This window comes from Chiloscyllium punctatum, chromosome 32, assembly GCF_047496795.1.
Source record: "Chiloscyllium punctatum isolate Juve2018m chromosome 32, sChiPun1.3, whole genome shotgun sequence".
NCBI classification, from domain to species: domain Eukaryota; kingdom Metazoa; phylum Chordata; class Chondrichthyes; order Orectolobiformes; family Hemiscylliidae; genus Chiloscyllium; species Chiloscyllium punctatum.
In genome coordinates, this window is record NC_092770.1 from 13,784,728 (window position 1) to 13,804,055 (window position 19,328).

Below are 19,328 nucleotides of genomic sequence, written 5' to 3' on the forward strand. Positions count from 1 at the left end.
TCCTTGACTGGACCGATACCTACCCTAGTCATCCTTTTATTCCTGACATACCTATAGAAGGCCTTTGGGTTTTCCCTAATCCTACCAACTAAGGACTTTTCGTGTCCCCTTCTCGCTGCTCTTAGCTCTCTCTTTAGATCCTTCCTGGCTACCTTATAACTCTCAATTGCCCCAACTGAACCTTCACGCCTCATCTTTACATAGGCCGCCCTCTTCCCTTTCACAAGGGATTCCAATTCCTTATTAAACCACGGCTCCCTCGCAAGACCCTTTACTCCCTGCCTGACTGGTACATACTTATCAAGGACACCTATTAGCTGATCCTTGAACAATCTCCACATATCATTTGTGTTCTTCCCTTGAAGCCTATTTTTCCAATCCACGCATCCTAAGTCATGCCTCACCGCATCATAATTTCCCTGCCCCCAGCTATAACTGTTGCCCTGCAGTGCACACTTATCCCTCTCCATCACTAAAGTAAAAGTCACCGAGTTGTGGTCACTGCCCCCGAAGTGCTCACCTACCTCCAAGTCTAACACCTGGCCTGGTTCATTACCTAGAACCAAATCCAGTATAGCCTCACCTCTTGTTGGCCTGTCTACATATTGTGTCAGGAAACCCTCCTGCACACATTGGACAAACACCGACCCATCTAACGAACTCGAGCTATAGCTTTCCCAGTCAATACCTGGGAAGTTAAAGTCCCCCATAACTACTACCCTGCTACTTTCACTCTTCTCCTGAATCATCCTCGCAATACTTTCCTCTACTTCTCTTGGACTATTAGGAGGCCTGTCGAAAACTCCTAACAGGGTGACCTCACCTTTCCTATTTCTAACCTCTGCCCACACTACCTCAGATGGCAAGTCTTCCTCCATCACCCTTTCTACTGCTGTAATACTATCCTTGACAAGCAATGCCACACCTCCCCCTCTTTAACCCCCATCTCTGACCCTAATAAAACATTTAAACCCTGGAACCTGCAACAGCCATTCCTGTCCCTGTTCTACCCACGTCTCTGTAATGGCCACAACATCGAAGTCCCAGGTACCAACCCATGCTGCAAGCTCACCTACCTTATTTCTTATACTTCTGGCATTGAAGTATACACACTTCAAGCCACCTTCCTGTTTACAGGCACCCTCCTTCGAGATCGATGCCATGTTCCTAACCTCCCTACACTCAAGGTCCTGTACCCTAAAGCTACAGTCCAGGTTCCCATGCCCCTCCCAAAGAGCACTAGCAAACCTCCCCCCAAGGATACTGGTGCCCCTCAGGTTCAGGTGTAGACCATCCTGTTTATAGAGATCCCACCTTCCCCAGAAAGAACCCCAGTTGTCCAGAAACCGGAATCCCTCCCTCCTGCACCATCCCTGTAGCCACGCATTTAAAACTTCTCTCTCCCTATTCCTCGACTCTCTATCACATGGCACGGGTAACAAACCAGAGACAACGACTCTTTTCGTTGTAGCTCTGAGCTTCCAACCTAGCTCCCTGAAAGCAGAACTTTCCCTTGGTGTCTGTCCAAGCCCAGCTGTCATTGGACCGATGTTGGGTCTTTCTCCTGCTCAGACAGTGCAGAGAAATACCTCAGGTGTTTCTTGTACAACTCCCAGTTACTGAAAGACACAGGGAATGAAAGTAATAAAAATGTCAAGAAAAATTCCCATTTAACTCCCTGAGCACATTTTTCATTGTCTGCTTCTCATTTAGAAACTTCACACATATAATTGAGTATGCTTGTTCTTTACAACTTTGTTCCATGTTTTAATCAAGCTGGTGCAATCCTCTACTTGGTTGAGAAGAGTGTGACAGTAGCTTTAGAATTCCACTGGGGCATCACAACTCATGAATAAAAAGAATTAGATTGTTTATTCAATTACTCTGTACACTGACAAAACGGTGGGAAGCAGTTTGAAAAACCAGATAGTTTTGTGGAGGCTGCTCATTCCAGATATTGATGATGGAAATAAAATGGAAGTTATTTGATTGGGAGATTGTGTGGTGCTTGTTTAGTTGCTGATGGATAGCTTTTCGTATTATTTAGTGCTTGGAAATGGTTGACAACGACCTTGTATTAGGTCAATGGGATAGTTCAGCCAGCCAGCGTTAATGAATTAAACGTCTTTGTTTCTCTCTGCTGTTTTGTCTAAAGTAGATGTGAAATGTGAGAATGTGAAAGCTTTCGAGTCATGATGACACTGTTAAGATGTAAAGCTCCACAAACACATGCTTTACACAAGACACTTATACAGATGCAAACTGGAGCTAAAGCTCCTCAAGGTCAATGGCAGATTCCTGGAAAATGTCAGGCACAAAGGGCCCAACAAATGACAAAACTCTGTGAGACATAGAAACATTGGGAGCTGAAAATGTGTTGCTGGAAAAGCCCTGGAGGTCAGGCAGCATCCAAGGAACAGGAGAATCGATGTTTCGGGCATAAGCCCTTCCTGACCTGCTGCGCTTTTCCAGCAACACATTTTCAGCTCTGATCTCCAGCATCTGCAGTCCTCACTTTCTCCTCATAGAAACATTGGGATTCTGGCACCAGGCCACCACATTCATACAATAGTTTGGAACAAGCAACTCAAGTTGGGTCCTTCATGTCAACAGGACAGAAATGGCTGCAACGAATGTCCATATGAAAGTTGTACTTGACTCTGGTATTTCTGCTACTGGGGTTGTAGGTCAGCCAAGGGGCCACCAATATCTCCATTTTGGATCTGGGAAATAAGAGCCAGGAGCATATCTGGGTCCAAACCTCACCCTTAGTGGAAGTAGTAACTTATTTTGATTTTGTCTGGGTCCCATCTTGATTAGTATGGTGAAAGGAGTTCCCATTCATTTAAGGGTGAATTAAAACCCAATCAACTTTAATTGGCCGACAGCCTACAGTAGGAGGTATCTCGCAGAGGGGGTGTTTCAACATTTAAGGTGCCCACTCACTCGCTTCTTTAAACAATCAAATATGCAAAGAAGCTAGCCCACCTCTATCGTGGGTGAATGCAAAATCCCTCTCCAGGGTGATGTTTGGCTGCACCTTCACCCAGGCAAATCTACAGGAGATGGAGAAACCAATTCCGCCTCCTTTAAGTGGCTGTAATGATGTTTAATAAACTTAATTTGCTGCACATCTCCATAAATTGGCAGCTGGGCCTCAAACCCAATTTGCCCAGAACAGCCAGCTTTGGATTGGTGTCAGGAAACCAACATGCCACACAGTGCCTGTACTTTCAGTTCCGTCTGCATTATTTATCAACTTCAGCAGAAAATTCCATTTCTCTCTGTCTAATTACTCCCATTGACCTTCCTCTAAAGACATTTAACTGCTAATCCATTGGTACTTAGTAATCAAGCTCATTGCTCATCTAAGTCAGCTGTTTCCCATCCACTGCAACAGCACTGGCAGATATACCTCTCCATCGCATGACTGTCTGTTGGTTCTGCAGTGACCCTCAATATTATGGCACACTCACAGACCTCAACAGCACTCACTGATATGTCGACAGTCTGGGTCCAAGTAATTTCACTGCCAATATTCATAACCCCAAAAAAATCAAAACATAATGAGAAAAGGTGCGAAAGAGAATAACTAAAACTGGAATGAAACCAATCAAATTGTTCATGGCGTAAAGTGGGATTCTTTTCCATCAAAAGACAGGCATGAACAGAAATGTATAACCAATTCATCAGTAGCTGGCAATCAAATAATTTTGGTTTGAGTGAAGGACTTTCAGCAGAACTCAACTCGCCAATATTTAAACGTTTCCCCTTTTCCAATGGTGTTGGGAATACTGAAAATTTTAGCATTTCCCTTTCGTTTTTATTGCAAAGGGGACATGATTGTGGTGTGTAGAGTCTTGAGGGGTACAGATAGTGTAGACAGGAAGAGATTATATCCCTTGATAGAGGAATCAATGACCAGCGGGTACAGATTTAAAGTAAGGGGCAAAGCAGTGAGAGAAGATTAGAGGAAAAGCTTTTTTTTTACCCAGAGGGTGGTGGGAATCTGGAACACACTGCCTGTAAGGGTGGGAGAGGCAGAAACCCTCATAACAGTTAAATAATGTTAAGATGTACAGTTGTGATGCCACAGCATACAGGGCTATGGCCAAGCACTGGAAAACGGAATTGGAATGGTTAGGAGGCTGTTTTTGAATGGTGCGGACATGATGGGCTGAAGGGAAGTTTTCTGTTCTCTATGCCTTTATGACTCTATTTTCAGCATTTTTTTTGTCTCTATATACCATCACATAGTATGATAATTTATATTTGTTTTAATACAGATTTTCAGTAAATTCTTGTTTATCTCTATAAACCATCACCTATTATGACATTTTATATTTGTTTTTATTACAAATTTTCAACATTTTCACTTTCTATAATACCATTATGTTATTTAATAGTGATATGAGCTCTATTATTAAAGTGCTAACACAAACTTACAGTAATGCCACTTTTGGTAACTGTCTCCTTATAGGTGAAGTTGCAAATTGCCCAAGCCAGATAGTACGTGGACATTCGAGGTGTTGGTGAAAATTGTTCTGTGATCCATCCATCTTCCTCATGAATTATGGCATCGACTGGCATATTAGATAGTGCCAAGTAAGACTCTTGGTGTTTGATGGCGATTTTAAATGTGGCTTTGTACACTGGTTCATCCAAACATGGAAATGTCTTACGGGCATGCGTTGGAGAAAACTGTGTCACTGCAAGGTAGCTGGAAGAAAGTAGAATAAGTTTATTAGGTACCTCCCATGGGATTTAACAGGACAACCAAACTGAAGGTTTATTTAAAAAGGAATTGATTTTCAAAGTTTCAGATTCTAAAGTCAAGAGATCACAAACAGATTGATTAACCTGGCATAAAAATGCCCTTAGAATGAAGCTGATTTATCTCTTTAGCCTGTGAAGAGAGTATTGGAAAGTCTAATGCACCAAAATTCAAAGATAATTACGATCAATAATTAAAAATATTAGGATTAATAACTGTAAACAGGATGCTTAGAAGATGACAAATAGTCTAACTGGATTATGTAAATTTGTAATACGTTGCACAAGTATCATGTGTCTCAATTTGTAAAGGTTATTTCACTGTAACTGAAGAAAAGCCTTGTGATGTTTATTTAGAGTCCTGTCTCAATAAGTGATCTTGTACAGATTTTATTGATTCCATGGTGTTCTGGTTACTGACTATATAATTGGATGTACGCATTACTGCTGGCAGAGCACAAAGGAGCTAAACCATATAGCCTCAAGATCTGGTGAGGGGATCACAGAGATCACAACGCAGACTGCAGGACTGCTTCATGTTGTACGGCTACCGTTGTGCACAATGTTCAGTACTAGGAGTGACTCGCAGAAGGTCCTTCCAGCCCCTGCCACATCATTCCTTGTAAAAATTATTACTTCCTATAGGAACAATCACAGAAAGCATTAGACCTCTGTTGAATTATATCAACAGCCAGAAGAAATCAATCAACAGATGAAGTTTAATTTAGATAAATGTGAGATGCTACATTTTGGAAAGGCAAATCACTGCAGGACCTATACACTTCATGGTAAGGTCCTGAGGAGTGTTGCTGAACAATGAGACTTTGGAGTGAAGGTTCATAATTCCTTGAAAGTAGAGTCACAGGTAGATAGGATAGTGAAGAAGGCATTTGGTATGCTTTCCTTTATTGGTCAGAACATCGAGTATCGGAGCTGGGAGGTCATGTTGCGGCTGTACAGGACATTGGTTAGGCCACTTTTGGAATGTTGCGTGCAGTTCTGGTCTCCCTCCTGTCGGAAGTATGTTATGAAACTTCAAAGGGTGCAGAAACGATTTACCAGGAGGTTGACAGGGTTGGAGGGTTTGAGATACAGAGAAAGGCTGAATAGGCTGGGGTCATTTTCCCTGGAGCATTAGAGGCTGAGGGGGTGATGTTATAGAGGTTTATAAAATAATAAGGGTCATGGATAGGATAAATAATTAAAGTCTTTTCCCTGGGGTGGGTGAGTCCAGAACTAGAGGGAGAGGGGGAAAATTTAAAAGGGTCCTAAGGGGCAACTTTTTCACGCAGAGGCTGGTGTGTGTATTGAATGTGCTGCCAGAGGAAATGGTGGAGGCTAGTATAGTCACAGCATTTTAAGGGCATCTGGATGGGTATATGAACAGGAAGGATTTAGAGGGACATGGTCCAAGTGGAGGCAAGTGGGACTAGATTAGGTTAGGATATCTGAGTGACTTGGACTGAAGGGTCTGTTTCCATCCTGTACATCTCTATGACTCTAAGTAACCAATAAATAATGATGATCACTTTAAGCAGCACTTGTCAGGGGTATTCCTGCTGCTGAATGTCTGGTCAGTTGTGTGAGGTTAAGAGAGGAGGATTAGCTAAAGGGCTGCACTTCAAAATGGCATCACTGTTGTAAAATGAGCTTTGCACACAAACTGATGTTGGGATCTGCCTACTCTGTATACTGGTCCATACGCACGATGTGCACACTCAAGTCTGCACTGCATGATATCCAATGCAATTCACCCATTAAGTGTGCCACCTCACTGCGGAACCAGTCTTGGAAACAGGTGCTAACAAGCCATGTCCGTTATCCAGATTCTTTTACGACCTCCTTGGAATTAAACTAGGGTTAGCTATGTAAATCAAAAAATCTCAATATAAATATACTTTTGCTTCACTGAGATTACCCTAGCATAGTATCTTCAACTTACAGATAATTGTCTGAATATTGACTTTTCTCTTCTCCACTGTTCACAGTAACTATTCTATAATCTAGTAAATCTAACTCTTCTTCAGAGAATCACTGCCTTCAACTACCTTGTATTACCGCATCTGATTCTATCATCCATCTCACAAGAACCTGGGTTCTCTAATAGAAAGACAGCGTCCACAAACAGGCCAAGTGCCCTTGCACATGCCACATTTAGTTTAGCATCTACTACTGCTTCTTAAAAAATATATCATCGCATTCTCCTGCCTCATTCAAAAGCAAAAACATGAATATACTGTAAGACAGGCCAAAAAGTATTTGAACAGATTTACTTTCCTGTTATAAAGATACACAGAATTAGGAAAAGAAAAAACAAGATACTTCAAATAGATGACCTAGACCTAATACATAAATCTGTTCCAAATCCAATAAAAAGATCTGAAATCTCCGAGATCCTTTCAGACACTTCTAAGTTTCTGATGAAGTTGAGTGAGGGAAATACTCAGATCAAATTCACTTTTACATCATCCCTGTGTTCTTCAGGTGATTCTATTTTCATTTAGGTTTAGAGAAACTCCATGAAGCTGTTCCTGAATTAACAGAGGGCCAATTAGTTGGATAACTGGTTTACAATGCAGACAATACTTACAATGGGGGTTCATTTTCCAGGCTAGCTGAGGTCACCATGAAGATCCCTTATCTGAGTTAAGGTGACCCTCAGGTTAAACTTCCCACCAGCTCTCTCTCTCTCTCTCTCTCTCTCAAGAGAGAGAACACACTATGGTGACCTTTACTTTTACATGATTTTCTTTCCTTCAAATGTTAACTGTTGTTATATACTTTAAAATGTTTTCTTTTGACACCTGGCAGAAACTTTCTGGTTGGTTGAAATGGAAAACAGCAAAGACAGCTACTAAGCATGGACTCTGACAAGGTATTAGTGAATTCCAATACAAAATATTTGAGACAATATCACACAACAGATTTGTGAGGAAACTTACCATGCCATGGAATAAAATGGACAACTGCAATGTGGATACAAGGTTGGCTGAATAATAGGAAACAGAATTTAATAGTTAATGGATATTTTCAGGTTGGAGAATTTTTTGTAATGGACTTTCCAAGGGATTCACATTGGGACCCTTGGTTTTCACAGGACAGTTTAAAAGATTGTAGTCAACAGAAGACACAGAAGAGATGTAAACTGTGCGAATCTTCAAAAGGACAAATTGGTGGAGTGGGTGGTTAGATAGCAGGCAAAGTTTAAAGCAGAGAAGTGTAAGGTACTTTAGTACGAAGAACATGGACAGTACAAAAGGAAGGGTTTTTATCATAAAGGGTGTGTAAGAGTGAGTGACTAGATCCATGTATTATAAGGAGAACATCAGGACTGCAGATGCTGGAGATCAGAGTCGAGTGTGTGGTGCTGGAAAAGCACAACAGGTCAGGCAGCATCCGAGGAAAAGGAGAATCGGCATTTAGGGCATAAGACCTTCATCAGGAATGGTCCTGATGAAGGCTTTATGCCCTAAACATTGACTCTCCTGCTCCTCGGATGCTGCCTGACCTGCTGTGCTTTTCCAGCACCATACTCTCCCCTCTGTATGTATTGTAAGTCATTAAAGTTAGTAGGACAGGTTGAGAGATCTGTTAATAGTGTAGATAGTATTCTAAGCTTCATAAGTAGCAGAATTTTGTTCAAAAGCAGGAAGATTATTATGAACTTATATGATACTGGTCAGACCCCAGCTGGAGTATTGTGTACATTTCTGGCCACCACACTGTGGAAAGGATGTGATTATACTGGGGAGAGTGCAGAAGAGATCTGCAAATATGCTTCCAAAGATGAGACGCTTCAATAATGCAGAATGATTGGAGAAGATGAGACTGTTTTCCTTAGAGTAGAAAAAACTAAGAGAAGATGCGACAGAAGTTTTCAAAAGCATGAGGGTCTGGACAGTGAATAGGGAGTTATTTACTTCTTATAAATAGATCAAGAGCCAGACGGCACAGATTTAAAGGGTTTTGCTAAAGAAGCAAACACAAGATGACAAAAAAACCTTTACACGCAGCAAATTATTAGGGTACACTGCCTGGAAAAGTGCTGGAGGCAGAATCAATGGAGGCATTCAGAGGGCAAATTGATGCTTTGCTTAAATAGAACCAAACAGCTACAGGGAAATGGTAGGGGTTTGGCATTAAGACAAGATGCTGAGAGAGCTGGTGCAGACACAATGGGCCAAAGAACCTCCTTCTGCATGACAACATATGAAAATGACATACGCATATAATTTATCATTTCCTGCAATATCACAGAGGGTTGTCCTGAAATATAGAACTCAGATATGATGTCAAATCACTAGCCTGGCTTCACTCTTCATCACTTCTAAAATATTCCTTATGAGAAATCAGTCCCAGCCATCTCACTGTGTTTAAAGTACCAGAGTTATAGAGTCATGGAGCTGTAAAACACGGAAACAGATCCTTTAATCCAACTTGTCCATGCCAACTGGATATCCTAAATTAATCTAGTCCCATTTGCCAATATTTGGCCCATATCTCTCTAAACCCTTCCTATTCACATACCCATCTTGATGCCTTTTAAATACTGCAATTGTATCAGCTTCCACCATTTCCTCTGGCAGCTCATTCCATACACGCATCACCCTCTGTTTGAAAACATTGCCACTTAGGCCCCTTTCAAGTCTTTCCTCTCACCTTAAACCTAATGCCCTCTAGTTTTGGACTCCCCTATTCCAGGGATAAGACCTTGTCTACTTATCCTATCCATGTCCCTCATGATTTTACAAACCTCTATAAGGTCAACCCTCAGCCTCCGACACTCAGGGAAAACAGCCTATTCTGCCTCTCCCTATAGCTCCAACCCTCCAATCCCAGCAACATCCTTGTAACTCTGTTCTGAACCCTTTCAAGTTTCACAACATCCTGAACGACCTTCTTGGAGCTGGCTTGTCACCAGCCTCAGGTAAAGCCAGTGATGGATAGATTGGAGGTGGGTTTAGATTGAGAATCTGATTTTTAAGATTGTAGCTCCACCAAAACCCTTCCTCAACGACAACCTGACAGTTTTTGCTAAAATATTCCCCTTACTATATTCTAAAAATAGCAAACACTACTTTCAACACAGTGCAACGAGGAATAAGGAATAATAATGGTGCTGGTCAAAGTGATATGTCTGAAATGTAATAATACCTTCCCAATTGAACATTCTCAGAATTAATTCTCAGAGTAATAACTACAGGTTAATATAAATGAAGTGGCTCTGTACAATTATTGTAAACAATGCCAACCATGAATGAGTATGTTTCACCTCGATCTAGCTGAGAATGGTAAAAAGAATCGATCCTGTCCCTTCGTTTTAATGTACAAAGTAGAAAAGAAAGAAGACACAACAACTGTCCCTGACCTCAGGTGCACCAGAAATCTTTAGAACTGCAGTTAAAATTCCAGCTCAAGGAACTTAAAAGCCAATTTGTCCGTACAAATCCCACAAAAGTCACTAATAATAACCAAAAAATTGTTTCTTTTTGTTTATAAAAAGAAACGTTGTGTTAAATAACTGGTCACAGACAGACTGAAGGTTTGCAGCATGGCTGCAAGACAGAAGCATCGCTTAGTAGTCAAGTGATCTTACATCACCTCCCAATGATTGTTCAAAACATCATGGGTATTGCTGGCTGGGCCAATGGTGTAAACATCATGTATTCTCATTCACCCTTTACATTACAGTACATAAATGGCTGTTCAAGTTTAAGTTTTTCTTACTGTCTACATTCTGATAGAGGGGGAAAAGAATGATCTATCCCGGCGCCAAGGTTATGGATGGGTGACTGGGAAATAACAGGGAGCTGCACTGACATACTCCCAACAAAGGCAACCTTTCCTAGTGCATGAAGCAGGTCAGCTTATTGATCTATGGAGGCACCTAGCTTGCTTAGAACCTCTGTAGGGGCAATTTTTCAGCCTGTCCGCCATGAGCAGAGTGCCTATCAGAGACCACCAGCTGAGTGGGGGTGGCCACTGTATAACAGGCCAGGCACCACAAAGAGGACCTGAACTAACCAAAGGCTACAGTAATGGCCAAAACCAATGGGATATTGCCTGGGTTTCTACTCCACCAGAAATCACTTCCAGATGATGTCTCGGCTTTTTAAGTACAGTGGGCAGACCAGCAAAGGGCACCATGTGTGCACACAGTCACAGGCCTGTATCAATTGTCCCCCACTGCCCATCCCCTATCCCCTGCCGCTGCAATGGGGCCTGCTGTGTTTCTAGACCTGTCTGTACTCACAGAGTCAACAATCCGTTTGCTGTCCTTGTTAGGATGGTGAGTTTGGAGGCAGCCATGCAGAGCGAGTCACGGAAAGTTGCAAAGCCTGCCTCACTATCAACAACTGCTGGTTCAGGATCCACCCCAGCAACATCAGAGTGATGATGGGGGTTCCAAAACCCGTGGGAACGTTCTGGGCGAAGAGACAGAGAAATTGGAAAGCAAACTAAGAAAGAAATATTGGCTGCAGTGAGCAGAAGGAAAAGGAAGTTTCTAATTTACAGGTCAGGAATAGAAAAGATTCACGATGCTAATTCGGCAATTCATCTGATTATTTGTGATTCATTATCAAACCAGCACTGGGAATTTTGACAACAATTTAAAAAGTGACAAAAACATGACAAATATAGTATTTTTAGGGACTAAAAACTAGGAACTGTAGAGAAGGAAAAGCATTTGGGTATAACTCATTACGAGTTAGTGCACTTGTAGAAAATATAATTAAAATGGTTAATGAAAGGTTGGTCTTTTAATCAAGGGGGCTTAGATACAATGGAGAGGAAGCTTAGCTTCAGTAGTACAGAATCTTGTTCAGACCCCATCTGGAGTACAGTGTTGTTTCCCAATCTGGGCACACATTTCAGGATGGAAGAGCACAATACTCAAAGCTTGGGTCACCCAAGGCATGAAAGCAATGAACATGAATAAACACAGTCCTGCAGTGAATACATTGCCAGTTGATATCCAAAAGAACAAACTTTCATCTGAATTCTGGAGTAGAATTAGAATTTTGATAATGCTCCCTGGCACTTACACTCTGTTGGACTCTGAGCCCCACTTTATCTAAGCATTAAGACATTTGTATGAAAAGATTGATGACTGTAACAAAATTCTTGCAAGAGTATTGCATTATTTACATCTAATTTGGCTAGTTTAGGACATAAGCTAATCACTCCCGAGCATTTATCATTCGGAAGCCAACACATTTTTGTCTGAACAATGACAGACGGCATACAAATTGATAAATTATTAAAATCTAATCAAAGTTAAAAGATACAAGAAAACGTTGTAACTTTAGTCATGAAAATGCAGCCATGTTAAAGCGCTGCATTATTCTGGAGGGGATTGCTTTCATTACAAGTTGGCAGTCCAGGAATGTGTGAGAAGTTGGCCGGTAATGATCCCTAACAATAGGGATGAAAAGAAATACTCAGAATTTTAGCACTTGACACAAAAAAAAAAGAAAATGTGTCAGAAATGCGGAGCCAGAATATCAGCCTTCACAGGGGAAACAGAAAAATGCTTGATAAAAATCCTTACTATTATTTGTCACAAATCACAGGGTTATCAAGTCCCACTGTTGTCAGAGTCATGTTAAAAGTTAACATTTTTAAAAGAAATATGCAAACCTGCCCCCAAACTGATTTTCAGATTCAGATTGATAGAATGCATGGACCAGGATTCCATACTTAGCAACAATCACTATTCATTACAGGTAATCATATTAAGCTAAATTATGTAACCTCTACAGATTATAACTGCAAGCTCTTTATAAACTCCTCCTTACACAGACACACAGCTTCCAGTGTCTTGTAAGAGGCACAGGTTGGCTGTTTCATTTCTGAAAGATCTCTGGTTTATCCTAATATCTATCCTTATCTCTATACACAAGTTGCAGCTTCTGTTGATAAGGTAAGCTGGTTTTCTTCAAGTTTAAAGTGGCTTGCTGCTGAGAACTGAGAGGCAGAATTTCTATCTGCTGCAGACCTGTTGGTATCTCTTTTGATCTGACTGGTTTTCTCTGTCCTGTTTACTGCCCAAGGTGTTCAGTTAATTGACAACCAATCATGTTGCTATTGTCATTGATAACTGTTCCCTAGTCCACAAACCAGCCTGCTTCACTTGGAAACAATCCCTTGCTCCAGTCTGTCTGCACCTTGAAACCATATGCAGATCAGGTTGGGTTAGGACTGCAGATTTTCTTCCCGAAGGAGAACTATTGAACAAATGTTTTTTTCTTAACAGTTGATGATAATAAGTAGGGTTACATAAACAAACCCTCTAACCAGATTAGTTAATTGAATTTAAATTCCACCAACTGCTGTGGTAGGATTGAAGTAAGGTACCCAGAACATGAATTCAAGCATTTGGATTACCAGTCCAGTAACATTACCACTATCTCCACTAAAAAGTTTTATTCCCATCATTATTCCAAGACCAGAATTTAAAATGAGGAAGACTACCTTAATCCTCAGTTGAAAATGGGTTCGTGAGATAGGCATTTGATCAGGGCCAGGAAATTAGCTGGAGCTGCTGTTATTCAGTCAGAAGCGCAGCACTAATCAAGCTCAAATGTATCAATGGATTTCTGCTACACGCAAATCAAAGATATGGGGATAGTGCAAAAGCAGGTCCGGGGAATACTCTGCACCCAAATCTTCTTCCATTAATACGACCTGAAATGTAGGTCTTCAAATGTTTGGGATATTTTTAGTCTCAATGTACCTCAGTTGGTTGCACTTTTACCTTTGAGACACACAGGTTTTGGGTTCAAGTCTCACTCCAGGGGTCAAGCATAAAAATCAAAGTTGGTAATCTATTACAGTGTTGAGGGCACACTGCACTAAAACAAAGAACACTCCCTTTCAGTGAGGTGCTGAACCAAGACCCTGATAAATGTGACTATCAGGAAAAATCAGTGGAGAATGGTTCTAGCTGAGATTCTGTAACACATGAATAATGAATACTATAAAACTCAATTAAATGCATAATATGCAATGATAAAGATGTTGAGACATCATACAGAGCTCAAGAACAGTTCTAAATCATGCTTTGAAAAGAAGTCAGCAGTATTAATTAGTTAGTTTCTCCACTCAGACGGAGAACAAAATGAAGAATTGGGACAAAAATTGAAGATGACGTCAAAGGATGAACCAGAGAATTGGCACTACACATTAGCAGGTTGGTGGAGTGAATTCTATCCATCACCAAAATTCCTTCAATGCTTCCTTCACTCTAGTCCTCAATTTGTATCTTTCCCTTGTTTCACTTCTGAAGTCCTCCCTGACTCAACTTGTCCATAAGACCCACCTCCTGATCCTGCGATCCCATTCCCACTGCTTGTCCCAACATTAGTTGATATTCAAAATAGTAATCTCTCTCTTCAGGTATTGTCCTGACCTTCTTTAAATCTGTCACCATCAGCCCTGTCCTCAAAAAAACTACTCAATGGACCTTGCAAATGACTATCCAGTCTCCAACCACCTAATTTTCAGCAGATATAGTCAAGAACTCTAGATTACTTGTGGTAAAGCTACACTCACAGAGCCAGACCAAATCAAAGGCAACTCACAACCACTTATTGCACAGCATATTGTCCTCGATTATGAGGGGCCAAAATCAAAAACAAAGGCAAATTTTAAAACTTCATGCTGTAGAAAGAGATGCCATGAAGCGGGGAGGAGATAACAGTTTCATTTATTTTGTGCCACTTATTTGACTGGTCTAAAAGAACATAAATAGTTGGATTCATGAATTCTTAAAATGGGAAATGTCAATTAGTAAATGACATGGCAGGTTATAATGCCTATCCAGTTTGCTGAATAGAGGAATTAATTAGAGACATCTAGAATGTGTTCTTCATGCTCTACAGGTTTTATTTGTTGTCCTTAAAATCAAACAATTGATCTTTTTTCTTAAACATTTATTTGTTAGTATCTGTACTTAGAGTATTTGGAACCCCTATTCTCTTTGTGTTAAATAATAGGCGCAAGTAATATGCATTTTCACATATTTACAAATGCAAGCTTTCCATAGGCACATTTTTAACATAAATCACACTTGTAGACAGATCTCATGTCACAATTCATCTTTCTATTAAATAATAATGTAACTTATGGGTTTGGTTGATATAATTGGCTGGACGGATGTCAGCAGTGTGAACTCAATTTCCGCACTGGATGAGAAGGGCTCTTCTCCTCAAACTTTTCCCTGCCCCGGAGGTATGATAACCCTCAGGTTAAGCCACCACCTGTCTCTTTAATGAGAGATGAAAATGTGTTGCTGGAAAAGCACAGCAGGTCAGGCAGCATCCAAGGAATAGGAGAATCGATGTTTCGGGCATCAGCCCTTACTGAAGAAGGGCTGATGCCCGAAACATCGATTCTCCTGTTCCTTGGATGCTGCCTGACCTGCTGCGCTTTTCCAGCAACACATTTTCAGCTCTGATCTCCAGCATCTGCAGTCCTCACTTTCTCCTCTTTAATGAGAGAGCAATCCTCAGTCTCTGGTGATGTGTACATGTAACCATTGACTTCCTGGTGACTTTTTAAGAGGTTACCTGATAAATGTAGTATGACAAGGCCGATTCTGAATAAGGAAAACAATCTAATTTTATCGCAAGTGAATATTTAGATATGACCACACTCATTCAATAGAGCTCCTCTTTGTACAAACACAGACTGAGCATTGGATCATGATTGTCTTCTTGAACAAAGTAACTATTGGCATTCTCCTTCCAAGCCTGAATGATATTGAATAATTCTGTGTTGAAAGCTTGACTGTACTTCCTTCTCTGGCTTTTCATACTCTGAAAGAGCAGAATCATCGCATCCCAATACAGAGGGCATAAATTGATTGCTACCATCATTGCCTTTCATTAAAATATATTTTATGTGGAAACAACCATCAAGGATTAACTCATTAGCATGTAAAACACTTACCCTCTAAGTCTTTTGTGCCAAATTTGCACAAACATCATCAGTTATCACTGGCCAGGATAGGATTTATTGTCCATCCCTAGTTTCCATTGAGAAGGGGATGGTGAGCTTCCTTCTTGAGTCACTGCACATGGTGTAGGTAGACCCATAATGCCATTAGGGAGGATTTGGGCTCATAGACTGTGAAGTGAGTGACAGAATTCTAAGACAGGATGGTGTTTGGCTTGTAACCTGCAGGTGATGGCATTCCTGTGCATCTACTGCTCCGTCCTTCTCGTTGATAAAGGTCACAAATTTGAAAAATGCTGTATAATGCCACAAATAAAAGGGAAGTGGGAGTGAATTTAAATTATGACTGACTTTCCAATGCTTAAGCTTAACTATTCTATCTCACGCCCGACTTGCGCCTTGCAGGTGATGAACAGGTTTTGAGGACTCAGGCAGTGAGTCACTCGTTGCAAAATTTCCAGTCTATGACTTTCTCTCTTAACTTCAACACTTAGGAACTGAGCTGGACCAGTCTTATCAATGGTCAAGATTAGAGTGGTACTGGAAAAGCACAGGTCAGGCAGCATCCGAGGAGCAGGAAAATTGACATTTCGGGCAAAGGCCCTGAAGGTGATTTTCCTGCTCCTCGGATGCTGCCTGACCTGCTGTGCTTTTCCAGTACCACTCAAATCTTGACTCTAATCTCCAGCATCTGCAGTACCCACTTCTGTCTCCTTTCAATGGTGACCACCCTATGACATAGATGAATGAGGATTCAACAAAGGTAATGCCATTCAATGTCAAGGGTTGAAGGTAGGATTCTGTCACATTGGAGACAGTCATTACCTGGTACTTATTTGGCCACAGACTTGGACATGGACTATTTCAGTAACTGACTAGTCACTTGCACTTGAAAGACCAACTGTTTCTCTCTCCACTGGTGGCACCTGACCTGAATATTTTCAGCAATTTCTGTTTATATTTTCAATCAGGAACACATCTATATATCGATCTTTGATGAAAGTTAATACCTTAATTGCCCATCACCATTCCACACCAATTCCTCGATTGTCATTCCACATGTCATTTGTGAAACAAAATGATAAGAGAACTGTTGGACTAATTACTGTTAGCAAATTGATTTTAAACCATAATATTTTCCATTGCAGTGAATAGAACGTATCAATTGAGTGTTGTCCTTAATAGTCCATTTAAGTACCTGTTACAAAAAATGCAATGAGCAAATTAAATATTTGCCAACAATGTCCGCATAAACAGGACATTGAATTACTGAGCTGTTGGAATCGTATTAACTTCAGTTCCTGCAGATGAAAACCAGAAAGTATGCCTTCCTCAGTAATGTCCAACACTTGTTTTCATTATGCCATGGGATGTGGGTGTTTCAGCAAGATCAGCATTTACCTCCTATATCTGTCTCCTTCTAAAATTCATAAATAGCACTATACGAGGAGTTCCTTCATTTCAGCCTATTTCAGGCCAACTGTATGTATTTCTTTCTCCTGGTCTCTTCCAACCTATATTTGTGACTCTTCTGACAACCTGTGTTCTTTCACTAATTTTCGGTTTCCTTGCCATAATCAAACTGCTTCCTCCTCGTTATGATTATCTAATCTCTCTACGCTGCCATTCCTTACCAAGTTAGTGTGTAGGTTCACTGCTACTTTCTTGAACAAAAGTCCATCTACTATCACCTTCCTCTGCCTGGGTGAATGTATTCTCTTGCCTCCTGGTCCAGAGGTACAGACACTACCAGAGCACTACAGAATTGAGGACAATTGTTAACAACCAATCCTTGTCACTCATTGGGTTACCTCTCTTTTCTCCTTTTAAGGATGATCTGCAGGCGACATGAAGTCAAGCTGATCATTAATTACACACTTGCAATGATCACATGATCCTTTCTCCATACTCATTCAATTGAAGCTACTTAAAAATTATTAAATATTGTTCCATAATCAAACATCAGCTCTGTATCATTTTATGTTTGGATCTCAGTGCATTGCAAAGTGCATGCTGAAAGAAAATCAGATTCATGGGAGGATGGGACTTTCAGTGCAAACAGCTTTTGCATTTTATGCAAGTACTTTGGGGTTGAGTGAAGGGAGGAAGTTTGGAGGCAAACTTCAGAAGGTTGTCCGCTGAAGCTAAAATTCACAAAAACATAAACAAAAAGCTGGCCCTTGTGGAAGATCATTACGGAAAAAAAAATACCCTTTCATAGGGCTTCCATGTTCCAAATAGGAACTGCGGATCTGAAATGCAGACAATATATAGAGTGCTTTGATAAGCATGCCCTCAAGCAGACTCTGAATGCATGGTAAGCTGACTGGCTGCTTTCAGGTGTGCTGAGCATATAAGGGCAAAGGAAAGTGGGCCATTCAGCCCATCATTGCTGCTCCACAAATTAAGATGTTCAGGGTTGATCGAGCACTTAAACGCCTTTCATCCACACTATCCACATAACCAGTTCTGCTTCTGATAAATCAGAATTCCTTAATCTCCACTTCAAACATTCTCAAAGACTGAGCTGCCGCAGCTCTTTGGGTAAACAATCCCAAACACTTACAGCTTTCTAACTAAATGATTTCTCCTCATCTCAGTCCTAAGGTGGCATCAGCCATACTTTCAAACTGCTCTCCCTGATCTTACCTGGATCTCCCTTTAAACATTTATTGGTTCCAATGAGATCACCTGTTCAAAACTCTAGAGAATACAGGCTTAGATTTTCCAATCTCTTTCCGGGACAATCGCTATCTCAGGAACAAGTCTGGTACATGTTCCTGAGATATGGAGACCAAAATTGCACACATTACACTAGGTGTGGTCTAATCTAACTTCTATACAATCGAAGCAAGATTTCACTACTCCTGTAGTAAGATCCTCTCGTGATTAAGTCTAATGTTACATTAGCTTTCCTAATAGCTTGTGTACCTGCATGTTAAACGTTCAGTCACTTATCAACAAGGACACAGATTCCTCTGTACATCTCCTCTCTTCAACCTCCTAGCAACTGAAAAAGTATTCTCCACATCTGTTCTTCCTAACAAAGTGGATAACTTCAAATTAGACAGAGCAAAAGAATCAGGCCTTTGTTTCCAATGAAAGAGGGTTAGTAAATGCTGTTTTGTGTGATCAGCCCTACAAAATCTGATAAATGCATGAGACAAAAAAAAATCATGGACAATGTATCATTAATACACCAAGGTAAAATGACGGGTTGAAACCAAGACATGCTGTAAGAATGCATACATTGGTAACTTGTCCTTGAAAGGGTTCAGAAAAGATTTACAAGGATGTTGCCAGGGTTTGAGCTGTAGAGAGAGGCTGAACAGACTGGGGCTATTTTCCCCAGAGCTTCAGAGGCTGATGGGTGACCTTATGGAGGTTTATCAAATCATGAGGGGCATAGATAAAGTAAATAGGCTAAGGCTTTTCCCCAGGGTGGGGGCATCCAAAACTAGAGGACACAGGTTTAAGGTGAGACAGCAAAAGGTTTAAAAGGGATCTAACAGGCAACTTTTTCATGCAGAGGATGGCGCATGTATAGAATGAGCTGCCAGAGGAAGTGGTAGAGGTTGGTACAATTACAAATTTTT

The 19,328-nt window shown here is 40.8% G+C and overlaps 1 protein-coding gene across 1 annotated transcript in view; it reads right to left on the minus strand.

Moving 5' to 3' along the window:
• LOC140457899 (thyrotropin-releasing hormone-degrading ectoenzyme-like) overlaps window positions 1–19,328 on the minus strand; it is a 114,210-nt gene that overhangs the window by 89,474 nt on the left and 5,408 nt on the right. Inside the window, exon 2 of the mRNA XM_072551658.1 lies at window positions 4,447–4,720. Coding sequence (XP_072407759.1) covers window positions 4,447–4,720 — 274 coding nt within the window. The remainder of the gene's footprint in view (window positions 1–4,446; window positions 4,721–19,328) is intronic.